Source organism: Petromyzon marinus, chromosome 58 (genome assembly GCF_048934315.1).
Source record: "Petromyzon marinus isolate PM22_M1 ecotype Great Lakes invasive population chromosome 58, UKy_Petmar_22M1.pri1.0, whole genome shotgun sequence".
In the NCBI taxonomy this organism is placed as follows: Eukaryota; Metazoa; Chordata; class Hyperoartia; order Petromyzontiformes; family Petromyzontidae; genus Petromyzon; species Petromyzon marinus.
Genome location: NC_133724.1, coordinates 7,240,403 through 7,259,941, shown reverse-complemented (window position 1 = coordinate 7,259,941; position 19,539 = coordinate 7,240,403). Strand labels below are relative to the sequence as shown.

At 52.3% G+C, this 19,539-nt stretch overlaps 1 protein-coding gene across 1 annotated transcript in view; it reads right to left on the bottom strand.

Moving 5' to 3' along the window:
• Nucleotides 1-19,539, bottom strand: part of LOC116955179 (uncharacterized) — an 83,850-nt gene that overhangs the window by 36,033 nt on the left and 28,278 nt on the right. Inside the window, exons 3-7 of the mRNA XM_076052890.1 lie at nt 18,759-18,810; nt 11,355-11,452; nt 10,738-10,883; nt 2,943-3,038; nt 1,862-1,995 (exon numbers count right to left, since the gene is read on the bottom strand). Of these exons, the coding sequence (XP_075909005.1) occupies nt 1,862-1,995; nt 2,943-3,038; nt 10,738-10,883; nt 11,355-11,452; nt 18,759-18,810 (526 nt within the window). The remainder of the gene's footprint in view (nt 1-1,861; nt 1,996-2,942; nt 3,039-10,737; nt 10,884-11,354; nt 11,453-18,758; nt 18,811-19,539) is intronic.

The window sequence follows — 19,539 nt, the reverse complement described above, 5'->3', positions numbered from 1 at the left end:
GTAGTGTCTAAATTATTTAATACAACCCAAATTAATGTATAATATGCCATATAAAATATAATTTCCTATACTCTGTAACGGATTATGTCCTTTCCCTTTATTTCTTATGGGAAAAATTCGTTTGGTAGACGTCATTTCCGGTATAAGTCCTCCCCCTTCTGGAACGAATTAACGACGTATACCGAGGTACCGCTGTAGGTGGTTGCTATCAATGTCCACACATGATCAGCCACTTCGTTGAGCTATCATTTGTGGCCAGGTCGCTCCAGAAAAAGTGCTACACAGCTTCGTGGGGCTTTGTAAACCTGGTAAAATAAAACATTATGAGACCTCCTTTGTCAGTAACAAGATATAGTAATAGGTTTTACCTAAAAGGCGTCCTCTGGTCCAACACCAGTGGAGACTAGGCTCTAAGAAAAGCCGTCTCGGGTGTGGACCAATCAAATTCAAGGACAGTGCCAATATCATTATCAGAGTTGTCTCTTTTGTTTGCATTTTGACTGCTTGTGTTGTGGTTATTGCAAACATGATGCCTTGAATAAAGGTGTCAGTCTTTGTGCCAGTCAAAAGGGTAAAACCTATTACTATAAAATAAAACATGTTTTAGCTTAGATTTTAATTCAACTCCACGTGTCTCTATGGGTTTATTACATGGTGCGTAGTTTGGGTCGCATGGCCACAATCGCACTATAGCACCGTGCCTTTAGTTCTCCATTCACAAAGGCGAGGTGCTCTGATGTGGTTGAGAGAGAGACAACCCAGACCCGCGGTACAAACGCAGCGTCCCGGTGCTAATGGCTCATTGTCTCTGACTCGGAATTTTTTTTTTTCCCACACAGCGTTGGTGTACACGGTGCTTGTTTCAGGAATATTTTTGCTGCTGTTTTTGTTTTCATGGATTTTCTGTTTGCAGTCACGCACGTAGTCACTCTAAGATGTTTTTCTTGTTCGTGTTTTTGTGCGGTCGCACCCGATTCAAGAGCCAAATGGCTCACAGGGCTATACCAAAATAAATGGAACTGAATGAAGGAAGGAGCGAGACGCCCAGACCCAGGGCCCGAGTCTAGGAACTGGTTCAGCAACCCTGGCAAGGCCGTTATGAACACCCCCCCCCCCCCCCCTGAGTTAAACAGAGGGAAAGAGAGAGACACCCAGACCCAGGGCTCCATCTCAGCCGTGTTGGATCAGTGTCACTGGCACGGCCATCATGAACCTAACATATTTCAACTATATATGTTTTTTTTTATTAAACCAGGAAAGGCCCACTGAGCTAAGTAGCTCTTTGTCAGAAGCGACCTGGACCACAAATGATAGCTCAATGAAGTGGCTCATCACGTGGAAATTCATAGCGGCCAAATACTGTAAACGCGTGACGTTGATTCTAAATGTAGAGGGAAAAACTGGAGGACCCGGAGGAAAATCCACGCGACCACCGGGAGAGAGAGACACAAACTCCAAATATACAGCAGCAGCAGCAGGCGTCAGGGTCGGGATCGAACCCACGACCTCCTGTGTACCAGGCGAGGTAGTTAACATCTCCTAGCCACCGTGATGATGATGAGAGAGAGAGACACGCAAACTCCAAATATACAGCAGCAGGCATCAGGGTCGGGATCGAACCCACGACCTCCTGTGTACCAGGCGAGGTAGTTAACATCTCCTAGCCACTGTGGTGATGAGAGAGAGACACGCAGACTCCAAATATACAGCAGCAGGTATCAGGGTCGCGATCGAACCCACGACCTCCTGTGTACCAGGCGAGGTAGTTAACATCTCCTAGCCACTGTGGCGCCTCCCAGTAGAGAGAGAGAGAGATGGAGGGACACACCGAGACCCAGGCCGTGCGTGTGTGTAGGCTCACCGCGTGATGTCCGCGTGCCCATTTTTGGCGGCGAGGTGGATGGGCGAGTTTCCGACCGTGCCGTCTCCCTGCTCGCTGGGAGCTCCTTCCAGCAGCCTGGGGGACACGTGGCTCCCCAGGAGGAGGCGGACGACCTGCAGGCAGGGACAGAGGGGAGAGCCAGCGAGCTCAGAGTTCAGGCGACCTCGGGGAAGGCCCAGCACGAGGTTGTCGGTGGCCGTGAGCGGGAATCGAAACCCCGGGTCGCCTGGTTGGGAGCGCGGCGCGCTGACCGCTCCACGCAACGCACACACGCGCACACGCGTATACATACGCACACCCAGAAACCAAAACGCACACACGCGCACACGCGTATACATACGCACACCCAGAAACCAAAACGCACACACGCGCACACGCGCACATGCGTATACATACGCACACCCAGAAACCAAAACGCACACACGCACACACGCGTATACATACGCACACCCAGAAACCAAAACGCACACACACACACACGCGTATACATACGCACACCCAGAAACCAAAACGCACACACGCGCACACGCGTATACATACGCACACCCAGAAACCAAAACGCACACACGCGCACACGCGCACATGCGTATACATACGCACACCCAGAAACCAAAACGCACACACACACACACGCGTATACATACGCACACCCAGAAACCAAAACGCACACACGCGCACACGCGTATACATACGCACACCCAGAAACCAAAACGCACACACGCGCACACGCGCACATGCGTATACATACGCACACCCAGAAACCAAAACGCACACACACACACACGCGTATACATACGCACACCCAGAAACCAAAACGCACACACGCGCACACGCGTATACATACGCACACCCAGAAACCAAAACGCACACACGCACACACGCGTATACATACGCACACCCAGAAACCAAAACGCACGCACGCGCGCGTACTCTCCGCGCACTCGCGCGTGTGTTCGTGCGTACACGTGTGCACTGCCGCGCCTACCTCCGCGCGTACCCCCACCACCTCCCCGCGCGCGCCACAGAATACGCGCACGAGCGTTGCCGACCGACACCCCACCTGGAGCCTGCCGAACTCGCAGGCCAGCGAGAGGGCCGTCTTGCCGGCGGCGTCGCGGACGCACGGGTCGGCCCGGTGCTGCAGAAGGACCTCGGCCTGGCACGCAACGGACGGAAGGGATCGCGGCTCGCTGAGTCGCTCGCCTCCGCCCCCGTCCGCCGAACGCCGCCGGAGTAGTTTGGAGGCTTTCGCCGGCAAGCGGCGCGCAGCGAGAGCGGTGGGGTCCGTTTGCTTTCGTCTCGGGGCGAGACCGCGCCAGGAGCAGTGCTGTGCCGTTCAGGCCGACGCCCGCCCGCCCGCCCGCCCGCCCGCCCGCCCGGCCGCCCGCCCGCCCGGCCGCGCGGGCGGGCGGGCGGGCGGGCGGGCGGGCGGCGAGGGGTTCGTTCACGAGCTCGGGACGCAACACCGGGGTGTGTGTTGGAGAGTTTACAATGATAGTGTGTAGTGTATAGTGTAGTGTAGTAGTGTAGTGTATAGTGTAGTGTAGTAGTGTAGTGTGTAGTAGTGTAGTGTATAGTGTAGTGTAGTGTGTAGTGTATAGTGTAGTGTAGTAGTGTAGTGTATAGTGTAGTGTGTAGTGTAGTGTAGTGTGTAGTGTATAGTGTAGTGTATAGTGTATAGTGTAGTGTATAGTGTAGTGTATAGTAGTGTAGTGTATAGTGTAGTGTATAGTGTAGTGTGTAGTGTATAGTGTGTAGTGTATAGTGTAGTGTATAGTGTAGTGTGTAGTGTAGTGTATAGTGTAGTGTATAGTGTAGTGTATAGTGTAGTGTGTAGTGTAGTGTATAGTGTAGTGTATAGTGTAGTGTGTAGTGTATAGTAGTGTAGTGTATAGTGTAGTGTGTAGTGTATAGTGTAGTGTATATCGTAGTGTAGTGTATAGTGTAGTGTCTAGTGTAGTGTGTAGTGTTTAGTGTATAGTGTAGTGTATAGTGTAGTGTATAGTGTAGTGTAGTGTGTAGTGTATAGTGTAGTGTAGTGTGTAGTGTAGTGTTCTGTGTGTGTGTGGGTGTGTTCCGTGTGTGGGTGTGTGGGTGTGTAGTGTATGTCCGGCAAAACAACCCCCTACCTCCTCGCGGTGCCGGACGGGCAACTCTGTCGTGGACAGTGCTGTGGGGGGAGTTCCAATTTTGATTGGCTCCTCCCCTCATGGCATATGTGTCCACCACAGGGGCTAAACGGGGGCTCTGGACGGGTGCGAGGGGCTGGTAACCCCTCCACCTTCAATTAATTACCACAAAACCACGAATTAAAGTGAAATATGTAACAACTAAGCTTGTGCCGGAGGCCCCGGGGGGCCAGGCGTCTATGACGTCTCCTGGCCAAACCCCAATTGGCGGAGCCAGGAGATTGAATACCTACCCTCGGGGCTACTCCAGAAACAACGAAAAGCCACTACGGGTGGCCGCGTGGAATGTTCGAACGCTCACTGCAGAGGAGAGGCTGCCACTCCTCTGTCGGGAGCTGGACCGGTACCGCCTGGATCTATGCGGCATTCAGGAGGTCCGGTGGACCGGCTCTGGCTCCTGCCACCATGAGGGGTGGACAGTCCTCTACTCGGGGCAGCAGACTGCCAAACAACAGGGTGTGGGTCTTCTTTTGAACAAAAGAATGAAGGGGGCGTGGGAGCGTGGCGGTGAGGTGTGGGAAGCTGTAAGCCCCAGGCTACTTTGGGCTCGCCTTCCCATCAACCGGAGGCGAGGAATGGTGGTCGTGGTTACTTATGCCCCCACCGAAGATGAACATCCGTGGAGGGATGCAGGCAAAGCCGATGAGTCAGATGCCTTCTATGACCTCCTGTCACAGGTGCTGGCTAAAGTGGCCCCTCGGGATAGAGTCATCATGTTGGGTGACTTCAATGCCCGAGTTGGTCATGATACTGGCACCTGGTCTGGAGTGATTGGAGGGCATGGGCCAGATCAGCTCAATAACAACGGTAGGAGGCTGCTAGATTTTTGTGCAGCCCATGGGCTTGTAATTACCAACACGCTGTTCCGGCATCGGCGCATCCACACAACATCATGGATGCATGCCGGGTCCAAGCAAGAACATCTGCTGGACTACATAGTGACGGACCAGCGAATGCGAGCCCATGTCCTTGACACCAGGACCTACCGTGGAGCTGATCTGCCCTCTGACCATCGACTAGTCATCTGTAAGATGCGCCTGCCATTCTTCCACTCCGGTGGTGGGTGTACACCCAGGACCCCATTCCAACCTAAAGTGGCCTGGTCTCAGTTATCTGATGAAAGTTGCAAGCGAGAATTTCATCATCGCTTGCGGCTGGGATTGGCATCGTCCCCGACTCCTCCTGATGTCGAGGGTAAATGGGCGAGGTTTAGGACTGTGACTCATGCAGCTGCAATGGCTGCTTTGGGTACGCGGTCCAGACCTCCCCAGACACCCTGGATGACAGAGGAGTTGTTCAGGATGGTTGAGAAAAAGCGACAGGCCCACTGTCATCGGCTACAGAATCCCACGTCAGAGAATGAGGAGGCTTACCGCAGCCTTCGCTTGGAGGTTCGGCGATCCGTGAGGCGCTGCAAGGATGGGTGGTGGTCGCGGGTTGCTGAGGAGATGGAGTCTGCCTCAGTGGCCCGTGATCACAAATCGCTATTTAACTCCATCAAAAAAGTAACCTGCAGCGCCACACCTATTACCATCATTAGGGGAAAAAACGGTGATCCAATTTCCGACCCCCAGGAACAGGTTCGCAGATTTGCTGAGCATTTCTGTGAGGTCCTGGGGGAGGGAAAATCCCACAGCCAGGAAAACATCGTGGCACAAAGTGAGGATGACCCTGCTGAGGCTGCGGTGCCTCAAATATTGGATGAAGTCACCCCCTGTGAGTGGCTGGCTGAGGTGCCATCTGCTGAGGAAGTATTGAAGGCGATCCGGAGTCTGAGACCAGGAAAGGCAGCGGGCAGAGATGATCTCCCAAGCGAAATGCTGAGGGAGGGTGGCGTTTGTGCACAGACTGCCCTATATGACATCATAACAACAGTCTGGACCACTGGACGGGTTCCGCAGGATTGGAAGGATGCCCTGGTGGTCCCCCTTTTTAAGAAGGGGGACCGCACAGACTGTAACAACTACAGGGGCATCTCACTCCTCAGTGTGCCGGGAAAGGTCCTGGCAAGGATTATTCAGCATCGCCTTGCCAGGCACGCTGAGGAGAGGCTTGCGGAGCCCCAATGCGGTTTCAGGAAAGGGCGGTCCTGCACAGATGCCATATTTTCTGTCCGTCTGCTACAGCAGAGGTGTAGGGAATTCCAACAAGACCTACATCTCTGCTTTATTGACCTGGTCAAGGCCTATGATACCATCAGTAGGCCTGGGCTCTGGGTCGTTCTTCGTGCTTTTGGAGTACCTGACCCTCTGCTCACGATCATTAAGGACCTTCATGATGGTGAGCGGGCCCGGGTAAAACTACGTGGCCAGGAGTCAGAGCCATTCCCTGTACACCTTGGGGTGCGACAGGGATGTCCTCTGGCTCCCACATTATTTAACATCTATTTTGACCACGTAGTTCGTGAAGCCTTCAATAGCTGTACCGGGGGAATCTCCATATGGTACAGATATAATGGGAGGCTAATCGATGCCCGGGTGCGGTCAAGGGATGGCTCCCTATTGCTCAACCACGTTATGTATGCTGATGACTTGGTAATAGCTGCTCAGTCAGAGGAGGAGTTGGAGACGCTGCTGCTGAGACTGGAGCGTGCCACTAAGAGGTGGGGCCTTACCATCAGCCCCACCAAAACTAAGCACCTGCCTGGGTATTTTGTACCATCGGACACTCCACCCCCACAACTCCCAATCGGTGATGGGGCAGTTGTGGAGAGAGTGGAGAGTTTCCCATACCTGGGCAGTGTGCTTATGAATGGCTCCAGTTTAACAGCAGAGGTCTCACTCCGAATCAGTCGAGCGGCAATATCTTTTCATCGGTTGCGTAACGCTGTGTGGAAGCTACCTGGTATGTCGCTCCGCACTAAGCTTCAGGTCTTCTCGGCCACGGTCATTCCCTCCCTTCTCTACGCTTGCGAAACGTGGACCCCCCTAATGGAACATCTTCGCCGGTTAGAAACATTTAGGCTGACCTGCCTACGATCCATCCTGGGTTTAACCAGACTGGATTGTGTGAGGAGCTCACAAATCCTTGAAAGATCTGGGCAGGGTCCCATCGGTGAGCTCCTCCGGCAGGCAAGGCTGCGATGGCTGGGTCATGTAGCCCGCATGCCCAGCCACCGCATGCCGAAACAGCTTTTGTTTGGCCGGATTGAGGGGGCTAAGCGGGCGCGGCACGGGCTAGAGAAGAGATGGAGTGATGTGGTACAGGAGGACGTGGAGCTGAGTGGACTTGCCGATGACTGGTACCAGCGGTGTCAAGATCGGCCTCTGTGGAGGAGGCTCGTGAAGGATGCTACTGGGCAGTTGGAGGCAGTCGCCCTCCAACAACAACGGAGGGCGGAGGAGCGACGCTCACAACAGCGAGCGGAGCGCCGGGTGGCTAAAGCACAGCAGGTTGGCACAGTAGGGGGCACAGGTGGTGCATCAGCCAGTCATCTCAGTCAGTCGACCCGTGGCACCTGGGTCTGCCCCGTGACCTCCTGCCAGCGGGCGTTCGACACTTCACGTGGCCTCAGGGTGCACATAGCCTGGCACAAGCGTCGTGGTGATGTCACCGCCACTTAGTGGCGAATGGCGGTTGTTGTTGTTGTTGTGTAGTGTATAGTGTAGTGTATAGTGTAGTGTAGTGTGTAGTGTAGTGTGTAGTGTAGTGTATAGTGTAGTGTATAGTGTAGTGTATATTGTAGTGTGTAGTGTATAGTGTAGTGTATAGTGTAGTGTAGTGTATATTGTAGTGTGTAATGTGTAGTGGAGTGTATAGTGTAGTGTAGTGTGTAGTGTATAGTGTAGTGTATAGTGTAGTGTACTAGTACAGCACCACACTGGTTGTGTGTTGGAGAGTGAACCCACGACGACATTTAACCGTGACGTTTCACCGACCAGCAGCATAATCAGGCGACAGCCAGAGTCGCCCCGTGAGTCGCGCCCCGAGTCTCGCCCCCCACCCCCCCCCCCCCATCCGGGAGGACATTGGCCGGCAATAGGCTTGGACAGAGCGGCCCGTGGGTGTGAGGAAAGGCCCCTGGCAAATGCGGTGATGGGGATTAAAGATGAAAGAAAGTGAGAGCACGTTCAGCCACTGGCCTTACGTGGGAAAAGTCGACCAGGGGGGTATGGGGCCACGTTTTGGCCATCGTTAAAAACGAACCAACCCCTGTGCCGCAGAGGACACCGCGCTGGCTCGGCTCGGGTGTGCCAGTGGGAAAGGGGCGCATGTTCCGTGTGTGTGTGTGTGGGTGTGTGTTCCGTGTGTGTGTGTGGGTGTGTTCCGTGTGTGGGTGTGTGGGTGTGTTCCGTGTGTGTGTGTGTTCCGTGTGTGTGTGTGTGTTCCGTGTGTGTGTGTGTTCTGTGTGTGTGTGTGTGGGTGTGTGGGTGTGTGGGTGTGTGGGTGTGTTCTGTGTGTGTGTGGGTGTGTTCCGTGTGTGGGTGTGTTCCGTGTGTGGGTGTGTGGGTGTGTGGGTGTGTGGGTGTGTTCTGTGTGTGTGTGGGTGTGTTCCGCGTGTGGGTGTGGGTGTGTTCCATGTGTGGGTGTGTTCCGTGTGTGGGTGTGTGGGTGTGTTCCGTGTGTGGGCGTGTTCCGTGTGTGTGGGTGTGTTCCGTGTGTGTGGGTGTGTTCCGTGTGTGTGGGTGTGTTCCGTGTGTGTGGGTGTGTTCCGTGTGTGTGGGTGTGTTCCGTGTGTGTGGGTGTGTTCCGTGTGTGGGTGTGTTCCGTGTGTGGGTGTATGTTCCGTGTGTGGGTGTGTTCCGTGTGTGGGTGTGTGGGTGTGTTCCGTGTGTGGGTGTGTGGGTGTGTTCCGTGTGTGGGTGTGTGTTCCATGTGTGGGTGTGTTCCGTGTGTGGGTGTGTTCCGTGTGTGTGTGTGGGTGTGTTTCATGTGTGGGTGTGTGGGTGTGTTTCGTGTGTGGGTGTGTTCCGTGTGTGGGTGTGTTCCATGTGTGGGTGTGTTCCATGTGTGGGTGTGTTCCGTGTGTGGGTGTGTTCCGTGTGTGTGGGTGTGTGGGTGTGTTCCGTGTGTGGGTGTGTTCCGTGTGTGGGTGTGTAGGTGTGGGTGTGTTCCGTCTGCTACAGCAGACCTGGTCAAGGCCTATGATACCATCAGTAGGCCTGGGCTCTGGGTTGTTCTTCGTGCTTTTGGAGTACCTGACCCTCTGCTCACGATCATTAAGGACCTTCATGATGGTGAGCGGGCCCGGGTAAAACTACGTGGTCGGGAGTCAGATCCATTCCCTGTACACCTTGAGGTGCGACAGGGATGTCCTCTGGCTCCCACATTATTTAACATCTATTTTGACCACGTAGTTCGTGAAGCCTTCAACTGCAGTACCGGGGGAATCTCCATATGGTACAGATAAAATGGGAGGCTGATCGATGCCCGGGTGCGGTCAAGGGATGGCTCCCTATTGCTCAACCACGTTATGTATGCTGATGATTTGGTAATAGCTGCTCATTCAGAGGAGGAGTTGGAGACGCTGCTGCTGAGACTGGAGCGTGCCACTAAGAGGTGGGGCCTTACCATCAGCCCCACCAAAACTAAGCACCTGCCTGGGTATTTTGTACCATCGGACACTCCACCCCCACAACTCCCAATCGGTGATGGGGCAGTTGTGGAGCGAGTGGAGCGTTTCCCATACCTGGGCAGTGTGCTTATGACCGGCTCCAGTTTAACAGCAGAGGTCTCACTCCGAATCATTCGAGCGGCAATATCTTTTCATCGGTTGCGTAATGCTGTGTGGAAGCTACCTGGTCTGTCGCTCCGCACTAAGCTTCAGGTCTTCTCGGCCACGGTCATTCCCTCCCTTCTCTACGCTTGCGAAACGTGGACCCCCATAATGGAACATCTTCGCTGGTTAGAAACATTTAGGCTGGCCTGTCTTCGATCCATCCTGGGTTTAACCAGACTGGATTGTGTGAGCTCACAAATCCTTGAAAGATCTGGGCAGGGTCCCATCGGTGAGCTCCTCCGGCGGGGAAGGCTGCGATGGCTGGGTCATGTAGCCCGCATGCCCAGCCACCCCATGCCGAAACAGCTTTTGTTCGGCCGGATCGAGGGGGCTAAACGGGCGCGGCACGGGCTAGAGAAGAGATGGAGTGATGTGGTACAGGAGGACGTGGAGCTGAGTGGACTTGCCGATGACTGGTACCAGCTGTGTCAAGAGCGGCCTCTGTGGAGGAGGCTCGTGAAGGATGCTACTGGGCAGTTGGAGGCACTCGCCCTCCAACAACAACGGAGGGCGGAGGAGCGACGCTCACAACAACGAGCGCAGCGCCGGGTGGCTAAAGCACAACAGGTTGCCACAGTAGGGGGCACAGGTGGTGCATCAGCCAGTCATCTCAGTCAGTCGACCCGTGGCACCTGGGTCTGCCCCGTGACCTCCTGCCAGCGGGCGTTCGACACTTCACGTGGCCTCAGGGTGCACATAGCCTGGCACAAGCGTCGTGGTGACGTCACCGCCACTTAGTGGCGAATGGCGGTTGTTGTTGTTGTGTTCCGTGCGTGGGTGTGTTCCGTGTATGGGTGTGTTCCGTGGGTGGGTGTGTAGGTGTGGGTGTGTTCCGTGTGTGTGTACGTGTGTGTGTACGTGTGTGTGTGTACATGTGTGTGTGTACGTGTGTGTGTGTACGTGTGTGTGTGTACGTGTGTGCGCGTGTACGTGCGCGAGCTCCTCACTGCGTGGTGGTGGCCGTGCTGGCTGGCGAGGTGGAGCGGAGTCCTCTGCTCGTGGGAGGGGAGGTTCGCCGAGGCGCCGGCCTTCAGCAGCGCCTGCACCGTGTCGGCGCTGCCCTGCCACGCCGCGTAATGCAGGGGACGCAAGCCTGACCCACGCAGACAAAGACCCCCCACCCCCCGGACAGCCTTCACAGACTGTTGGGGCAAGTGCTATGAAGAGAGGGCCGGGGGTGGCCAGCACCACGCCCGGCCGCCTTTGCCTCTACGAGCGGCGGCGACGTTCACGCACACCGCGCCATGCGCTGATTTTTTTTTAATGGCTGAGTCGACCCAGGGGAGGCCCGGGAACCGGTTTGTTATTGACCTCGATCGGGAATCGAACTCGGCTCGCCATCGCAACGCCGAAACCCGCGCGCGCGCGCGCGCACACGTTCCGATAAATGAACGGGAAAAAAACGAGCGAGCATCCTTTGGAGGGGTGGTGGTGGTGGTGGTAGTCCACCGAACCTGGAGTGGAACCCAGGTGCCGGGTCAGGGCGGCGCTCTGACCCCTGGGGGCCACCCGCCCACCCACCTCCACCGGCACCGCCACCGGCACGCCCCTCACTCGCCCACACCTTTGCTGTCACTGATGTCCACGGTGCAGTGTCCGTCCAGCAGTGCGGTGACAACGCCCGCGCTGCCACTGAGGCAGGCGTGATGGAGCAGGGACATCCTGCAAACAGGGTGGCCCAGAAGTCAGGACACATAGGGGTTGTTGTTGTTGTACAGGGTGGCACCACAGGTCAGGACACATAGGGGTTGTTGTTGTTGTTGTACAGGGTGGCCCAGAAGTCAGGACACATAGGGGTTGTTGTTATACAGCGTGGCCCAGAAGTCAGGACACATAGGGGTTGTTGTTGTTATTACACAGGGTGGCACCACAGGTCAGGACACATAGGGGTTGTTGTTATACAGGGTGGCCCAGAAGTCAGGACACATAGGGGTTGTTGTTGTACAGGGTGGCCCAGAAGTCAGGACACATAGGGATGTTGTTGTTATTACACAGGGTGGCACCACAGGTCAGGACACATAGGGGTTGTTGTTGTTGTTACACAGGGTGGCACCACAGGTCAGGACACATAGGGGTTGTTGTTGTTACACAGCGTGGCCCAGAAGTCAGGACACATAGGGGTGGTTGTTGTTACACAGCGTGGCCCAGAAGTCAGGACACATAGGGGTTGTTGTTGTTGTTACACAGCGTGGCCCAGAAGTCAGGACACATAGGGGTTGTTGTTGTTGTTACACAGGGTGGCACCACAGGTCAGGACACATAGGAGCTGTTGTTATTACACAGGGTGGCCCAGAAGTCAGGACACATAGGGGTGGTTGTTGTTACACAGCGTGGCCCAGAAGTCAGGACACATAGGGGTTGTTGTTGTTGTTGTACAACAGGGTGGCACCACAGGTCAGGACACATAGGGGTTGTTGTTGTTGCTGTTACACAGCGTGGCCCAGAAGTCAGGACACATAGGGGTTGTTGTTGTTGTACAGGGTGGCCCAGAAGTCAGGACACATAGGGATTGTTGTTACACAGGGTGGCACCACAGGTCAGGACACATAGGGGTTGTTGTTGTTACACAGCGTGGCCCAGAAGTCAGGACACATAGGGGTTGTTGTTGTTACACAGCGTGGCCCAGAAGTCAGGACACAGGGGTTGTTGTTGTTGTACAGGGTGGCCCAGAAGTCAGGACACATAGGGGTTGTTGTTGTTGTTATACAGGGTGGCCCAGAAGTCAGGACACATAGGGGTTGTTGTTATACAGGGTGGCCCAGAAGTCAGGACACATAGGGGTTGTTGTTATGCAGGGTGGCCCAGAAGTCAGGACACAGGGATGTTGTTGTTACACAGGGTGGCCCAGAAGTCAGGACACATAGGGGCTGTTGTTGTTGTTGTTACACCGCGTGGCCCAGAAGTCAGGACACATAGGGATTGTTGTTGTTACACAGGGTGGCCCAGAAGTCAGGACACATAGGGGTTGTTATACAGGGTGGCCCCGAAGTCAGGACACATAGGGGTTGTTGTTATACAGGGTGGCCCCGAAGTCAGGACACATAGGGGATGTTGTTGTACAGGGTGGCCCAGAAGTCAGGACACATAGGGATGTTGTTATTGTACAGGGTGGCCCAGAAGTCAGGACACATAGGGGTTGTTGTTGTTGTACAGGGTGGCCCAGAAGTCAGGACACATAGGGGTTGTTGTTGTACAGGGTGGCCCAGAAGTCAGGACACATAGGGATGTTGTTATACAGGGTGGCCCAGAAGTCAGGACACATAGGGTTGTTGTTGTTGTTACACCGCGTGGCCCAGAAGTCAGGACACATAGGGATTGTTGTTGTTACACAGGGTGGCCCAGAAGTCAGGACACATAGGGATTGTTGTTGTTACACAGGGTGGCCCAGAAGTCAGGACACATATGGATTGTTGTTGTTGTACAGGGTGGCCCAGAAGTTAGGACACATAGGGGTTGTTATACAGGGTGGCCCCGAAGTCAGGACACATAGGGGTTGTTGTTATACAGGGTGGCCCAGAAGTCAGGACACATAGGGGTTGTTGTTGTTGTACAGGGTGGCCCAGAAGTCAGGACACATAGGGGTTGTTGTTATTATACAGGGTGGCCCAGAAGTCAGGACACATAGGGGTTGTTGTTGTACAGGGTGGCCCAGAAGTTAGGACACATAGGGGTTGTTGTTATTATACAGGGTGGCCCAGAAGTCAGGACACATAGGGGTTGTTGTTGTTATACAGGGTGGCCCAGAAGTCAGGACACATAGGGGTTGTTGTTGTTGTACAGGGTGGCCCAGAAGTTAGGACACATAAGGGTTGTTGTTACACAGGGTGGCACCAGAAGTTAGGACACATAGGGGTTGTTGTTGTTATACAGGGTGGCCCAAAAGTGAGGACACATAAGGTTCGGGGACATCAACAATCAGCACACTATCAAAGTTCAAAGTTGTAACTAAATGACAGATAAAGGCTTCAGGTTGACTTTCAGCACTATCATATTTCCGACGGCTACGCAACAAGCTGTCTGAAATAGCACAACGGGATTCCCTGCATGTCAAGATGACCGTCACCATTCCTGAGTGCATTCTGAGCACAGCCCGGAGGTGCCCCCCACCCCCCCCCCCCCCGATCAACAAAGCTAAGATTGCGGCGTATTTTACTTGTTTGGCCACGTCGTGAGGGTTCAGCGTCACGTGCCATAGATGTTTTTTTGGCGTATCATTATTTAATGGGGAAAATAATTTTTGTTATTTTGCTATTATATCCCCGACCCCCCCACCGCCGCAGCCAAAGATATGATTCGCGATTGATTTTCCACGGCGGGCCACGGACCGACGTGGACACATTCGTTGTGGTGACACCGACCGCCGGCCACCGCCGCCTTCATGGGCAGGCGCGCGCTCCAAGCAGTTCAACGATGCCTCGTTCGTCGCCATCGGAGGCCAACCCCACCGTGCTGGGCGGGCGAACGTTTTTTCTCACGGCCAGGCCATGCCGACGCTTCGCTTTGGAACTGCGCCTAGAATCTTCCGGGGCGAAATCCAATGGCGGTTTGCCAATTTCCAAGCGGCGAATCGTCCGACGAAGCCGACCGTCGTCGTCGTTGTGGTAATCACCGGCGAAACGTCACGGTTAGTCAGCTGTAAACGTTGCGGGTTTACTCGCCCTCGCACCGATGTGCTGGGGTAGTAACCAATTGGCACGAAACACGGTAGGACCAATACCTCGGCCGTGGATGATCATTGTTTTAATGCGGTAGGCTCACACAAAATTGATTTCTCCAAGACGAAGGTTACTTTGCAAGCCCACTGGCTATCAACACAGATTTGTTCGTGAAGCCATCCATATATACAGACACAGACACAATTTCAACCGAGAAGATGGGTACAAACTGAGCAATCATTGGAAGGACGTTATTAACCAGTTTAAGTCATAACTGGCTGTGATGTTTCCATCCTACCTTCCGATGTTAGCAGTTATTTTCGACTCTCTGGTTTTACATTAACAGGTTAAATGTCTTTACATTAACAGGTTAAATGTCTCACATGAACACAGCCACCGTTGCACGTTTTCCTCGATGTGGCGGTGGCTCTGCGATCTTACATTGACATGCAAATCTCTCACAATACAATGGCCACCTCTGCAGCTTCGTCGTCGTGGAGGTTGCTCTCCGATCTGACATTGACATGCAAATTTCTCACATTAACATAACTAGCCCCGCCCACTTCGCTTATGACCCTTGGGCTACACCCATTTCAAACCGTTAAAGCAGCCTGCTTCAGCAGCTTTCCCCCTCTTTTTTCTCCTGATGACGATTGCTTGTGTTGCGATCGAAACGTCGTAGCTTTCCGTTATTTTTAGTTATTTTCTTTGAACCTATCTACGTGACTTTACCGAAAGACCCAAAGAATATCGCACGTTTTGTTTACGTGACAAACCTTACTAATTGGCTGTGTCGGATGGTGTTGGGTTAACGACACATTGATATATTTAAGCGATCTAACCCAAAATGACCTCTGTTATGAATAGCCTTGCACACATTGACAATTTAAGGTCGAGTTGATTTTGTTTATTAACCGGGTCAGAACTCGGGAGTCCAACAGAAGTCTCATTTGCAAGAGTGGAGCGATGATCGCTGTGTGTACAATCACAGTGGTAGTGTGATGATCGCTGTGTGTACAATCACAGTGGTGGTGTGATGATCGCTGTGTGTACAATCACAGTAGTGGTGTGATGATCGCTGTGTGTACAATCACAGTGGCAGTGTGATGATCGCTGTGTGTACAATCACAGTAGTGGTGTGATGATCGCTGCGTGTACAATCACAGTGGTGGTGGTGTGATGATCACTGTGTGTAGAATCACAGTGGTAGTGTGATAATTGCTGTGTGTACAATCACAGTGGTAGTGTGATGATCGCTGTGTGTACAATCACAGTGGTGGTGTGATGATCGCTGTGTGTACAATTACAGTAGTGGTATTATGATCGCTGTCTGTACAATCACAGTGGTGATGTGATGATCGCTGTGTGTACAATCACAGTAGTGGTATGATGATCGCTGTGTGTACAATCACAGTGGTGGCGTGATGATCGCTGTGTGTACAATTACAGTAGTGGTATTATGATCGCTGTGTGTACAATCACAGTGGTGATGTGATGATCGCTGTGTGTACAATCACAGTAGTGGTATGATGATCGCTGTGTGTACAATCACAGTGGTGGCGTGATGATCGCTGTGTGTACAATTACAGTAGTGGTATTATGATCGCTGTGTGTACAATCACAGTGGTGATGTGATGATCGCTGTGTGTACAATCACAGTGGTGGTGTGATGATCGCTGTGTGTACAATCACAGTGGTGGTGTGATGATCGCTGTGTGTACAATCACAGTGGTGGTGTGATGATCGCTGTGTGTACAATCACAGTGGCAGTGTGATGATCGCTGTGTGTACAATCACAGTAGTGGTGTGATGATCGCTGCGTGTACAATCACAGTGGTGGTGTGATGATCGCTGCGTGTACAATCACAGTGGGGGTGTGATGATCGCTGTGTGTACAATCACAGTGGTGGTGTGATGATCGCTGTGTGTACAATCACAGTAGTGGTGTGATGATCGCTGCGTGTACAATCACAGTGGTGGTGTGATGATCGCTGCGTGTACAATCACAGTGGTGGTGTGATGATCGCTGTGTGTACAATCACAGTGGTGGTGTGATGATCGCTGTGTGTACAATCACAGTGGTGGTGTGAAGATCGCTGTGTGTACAATCACAGTGGTGGTGTGAAGATCGCCGTGTGTACAATCACAGTAGTGGTGTGATGATCGCTGTGTGTACAATCACAGTAGTGGTGTGATGATCGCTGCGTGTACAATCACAGTGGTGGTGTGATGATCGCTGTGTGTATAATCACAGTGGTGGTGTGATGATCACTGTGTGTAGAATCACAGTGGTAGTGTGATGATTGCTGTGTGTACAATCACAGTGGTAGTGTGATGATCGCTGCGTGTACAATCATAGTAGTGGTGTGATGATTACTGTGTGTACAATCACAGTGGTTGTGTGATGATCGCTGTGTGTACAATCACAGTGGTGGTGTGATGATCGCTGTGTGTACAATCACAGTAGTAGTATTATGATCGCTGTGTGTACAATCACAGTGGTGATGTGATGATCGCTGTGTGTACAATCACAGTGGTAGTGTGATGATCGCTGTGTGTACAATCACAGTGGTAGTGTGATGATCGCCGTGTGTACAATCACAGTGGTAGTGTGATGATCGCTGTGTGTACAATCACAGTGGTGGTGTGATGATCGCTGTGTGTACAATCACAGTGGTGGTGTGATGATCGCTGTGTGTACAATCACAGTGGTGGTGTGATGATCGCTGTGTGTACAATCACAGTGGTGGTGTGATGATCGCTGTGTGTACAATCACAGTGGTAGTGTGATGATCGCTGTGTGTACAATCACAGTGGTAGTGTGATGATCGCTGTGTGTACAATCACAGTGGTAGTGTAATGATCGCCGTGTGTACAATCACAGTGGTAGTGTGATGATCGCTGTGTGTACAATCACAGTGGTAATATGATGATCGCTGTGTGTACAATCACAGTGGCAGTGTGATGATTGCTCTGCGTACAATCCCAACTGTGCCGTGTATTTCTTTTTGTTTAGGAATTCAGCAAATTTGTACCGTGACTCTGGCACACGATGGAAACCAAATCTCGCGAGAGAGGTCATGCGAGTGAACCGGACGGCGTGGCATTAACTGGACTGTGTGGCAATAACCGGAGAGTGTGGTAATAACCGGATAGTGTGGTAATAACCAGATAGTGTGGTAATAACTAGAGAGTGTGGTAATAACCAGATAGTGTGGTAATAACCAGATAGTGTGGTAATAACCAGATAGTGTGGTAATAACCAGATAGTGTGGTAATAACCAGATGGTGTGGTAATAACCAGATAGTGTGGTAATAACCAGATGGTGTGGTAATAACTGGAGAATGTGGTAATAACCAGATAGTGTGGTAATAACCAGATAGTGTGGTAATAACTAGAGAGTGTGGTAATAACCAGATAGTGTGGTAATAACCGGATAGTGTGGTAATAACCAGATAGTGTGGTAATAACTAGAGAGTGTGGTAATAACCAGATAGTGTGGTAATAACCAGATAGTGTGGTAATAACCAGATAGTGTGGTAATAACCAGATAGTGTGGTAATAACCAGATAGTGTTGTAATAACTAGAGAGTGTGGTAATAACCGTATAGTGTGGTAATGACCAGATAGTGTGGTAATAACTAGAGAGTGTGGTAATAACCGTATAGTGTGGTAATGACCAGATAGTGTGGTAATAACTAGAGAGTGTGGTAATAACTAGAGAGTGTGGTTAATAACCAGATAGTGTGGTAATAACCGGATAGTTTGGGAATAACTAGAGAATGTGGTAATAACCAGATAGTGTGGTAATAACCAGATGGTGTGGTAATAACCAGATGGTGTGGTAATAACCAGATAGTGTGGTAATAACCGGATAGTGTGGTAATAACCGGATGGCGTGGTAATAATCGAATGGCGTGGTAATAATTCTAGATTTGAAGTTTTCATGACTGCAAGGATCCATACTCTTTGGTTCTATTCGGTAAAGTCACGTAGGTAAAAAAAATAAAACAACAAAAAATCACGACGTTTCGGCCACAAACACAAGTGGCCTTCATCAGGTGACGTTACCCAATAGAACCAAAGGGCGTGGCAATAACCGGATGGCGTGGCAATAACCGGATGGCGTGGCAATAACCGGGGCGGCCGTTGGGATCCGAACTGCCGGCATCCGCAAACGAGCCCCGGGCGTCGGGCCGCGCCAGCTGCATGAATCATCGCTTCAGGTCGTGTCAGACGGCGGAGGGTTTCCCACGGTGCCCTCACGGTGCGCCCACGGCGACAGGCGGACCAAACACTGAAGCCCACTCACCCATCGTCGTCCTGCAGGTTGACGTTGGACTGTTTCGTGGTCCCCTTCTTCCCTGCAGGGAGGAGGAGGAGGAAGAAGAGGAAGACGAAGAGGTTAATTGTGGCACAATGCTCGTCAGCGGCGTTGCGGAGAGTATTGTGTTAATCGTTGCCGTGCAAGATACAAAGTAAAACCTTGGATCGCGAGTAACTTGGTCTGCGAGTGTTTTGCAAGACGGGCAAACATTTGTAAATATTAATTTGATAAACGAGCGAGGGTCTTGCACTACGAGTAGTAGTACGTGTACACGCTTTGTACTGCCGAGCGTCACGTGATCACAACTGATGCACGAGTGCTTTAATATACGAGTGATTTGGATCACAAACACGTTTCCGGAACGAATTATGCTCGCAATCCAAGGTTTTTACTGTAAATGTGGTGGGGTTTTTTTTTTGCCCTTTGGGCTAGATCGCCTAAATGCGCGTCACAGACCCCCTACCACCGCCCGACGCAGCCAATGAGGAATGTTCGTGACGCGAAGACAACGTGCCAATGTGTTCGCGACTTGAGCACCGACGCTTGTGGGTGAGAGAGCAAAACCCACAAGGCCCGTCTGGAACGCTCTCCCTTCCAATGTTAGGAAGCCGCTGGATTGATCCACTTTTAAATCCTTGTTACGAGTGACGAGCGAATTTCTTTATAACTGCTTCTTGTTGTTGTTTGTTGTTGTGTTTGTTGTTGTGTTTGTTGTTGTTGTGTTTGTTGCCCCCCTCCCCGCACCTCTGATTAGCACAAGTGGTTG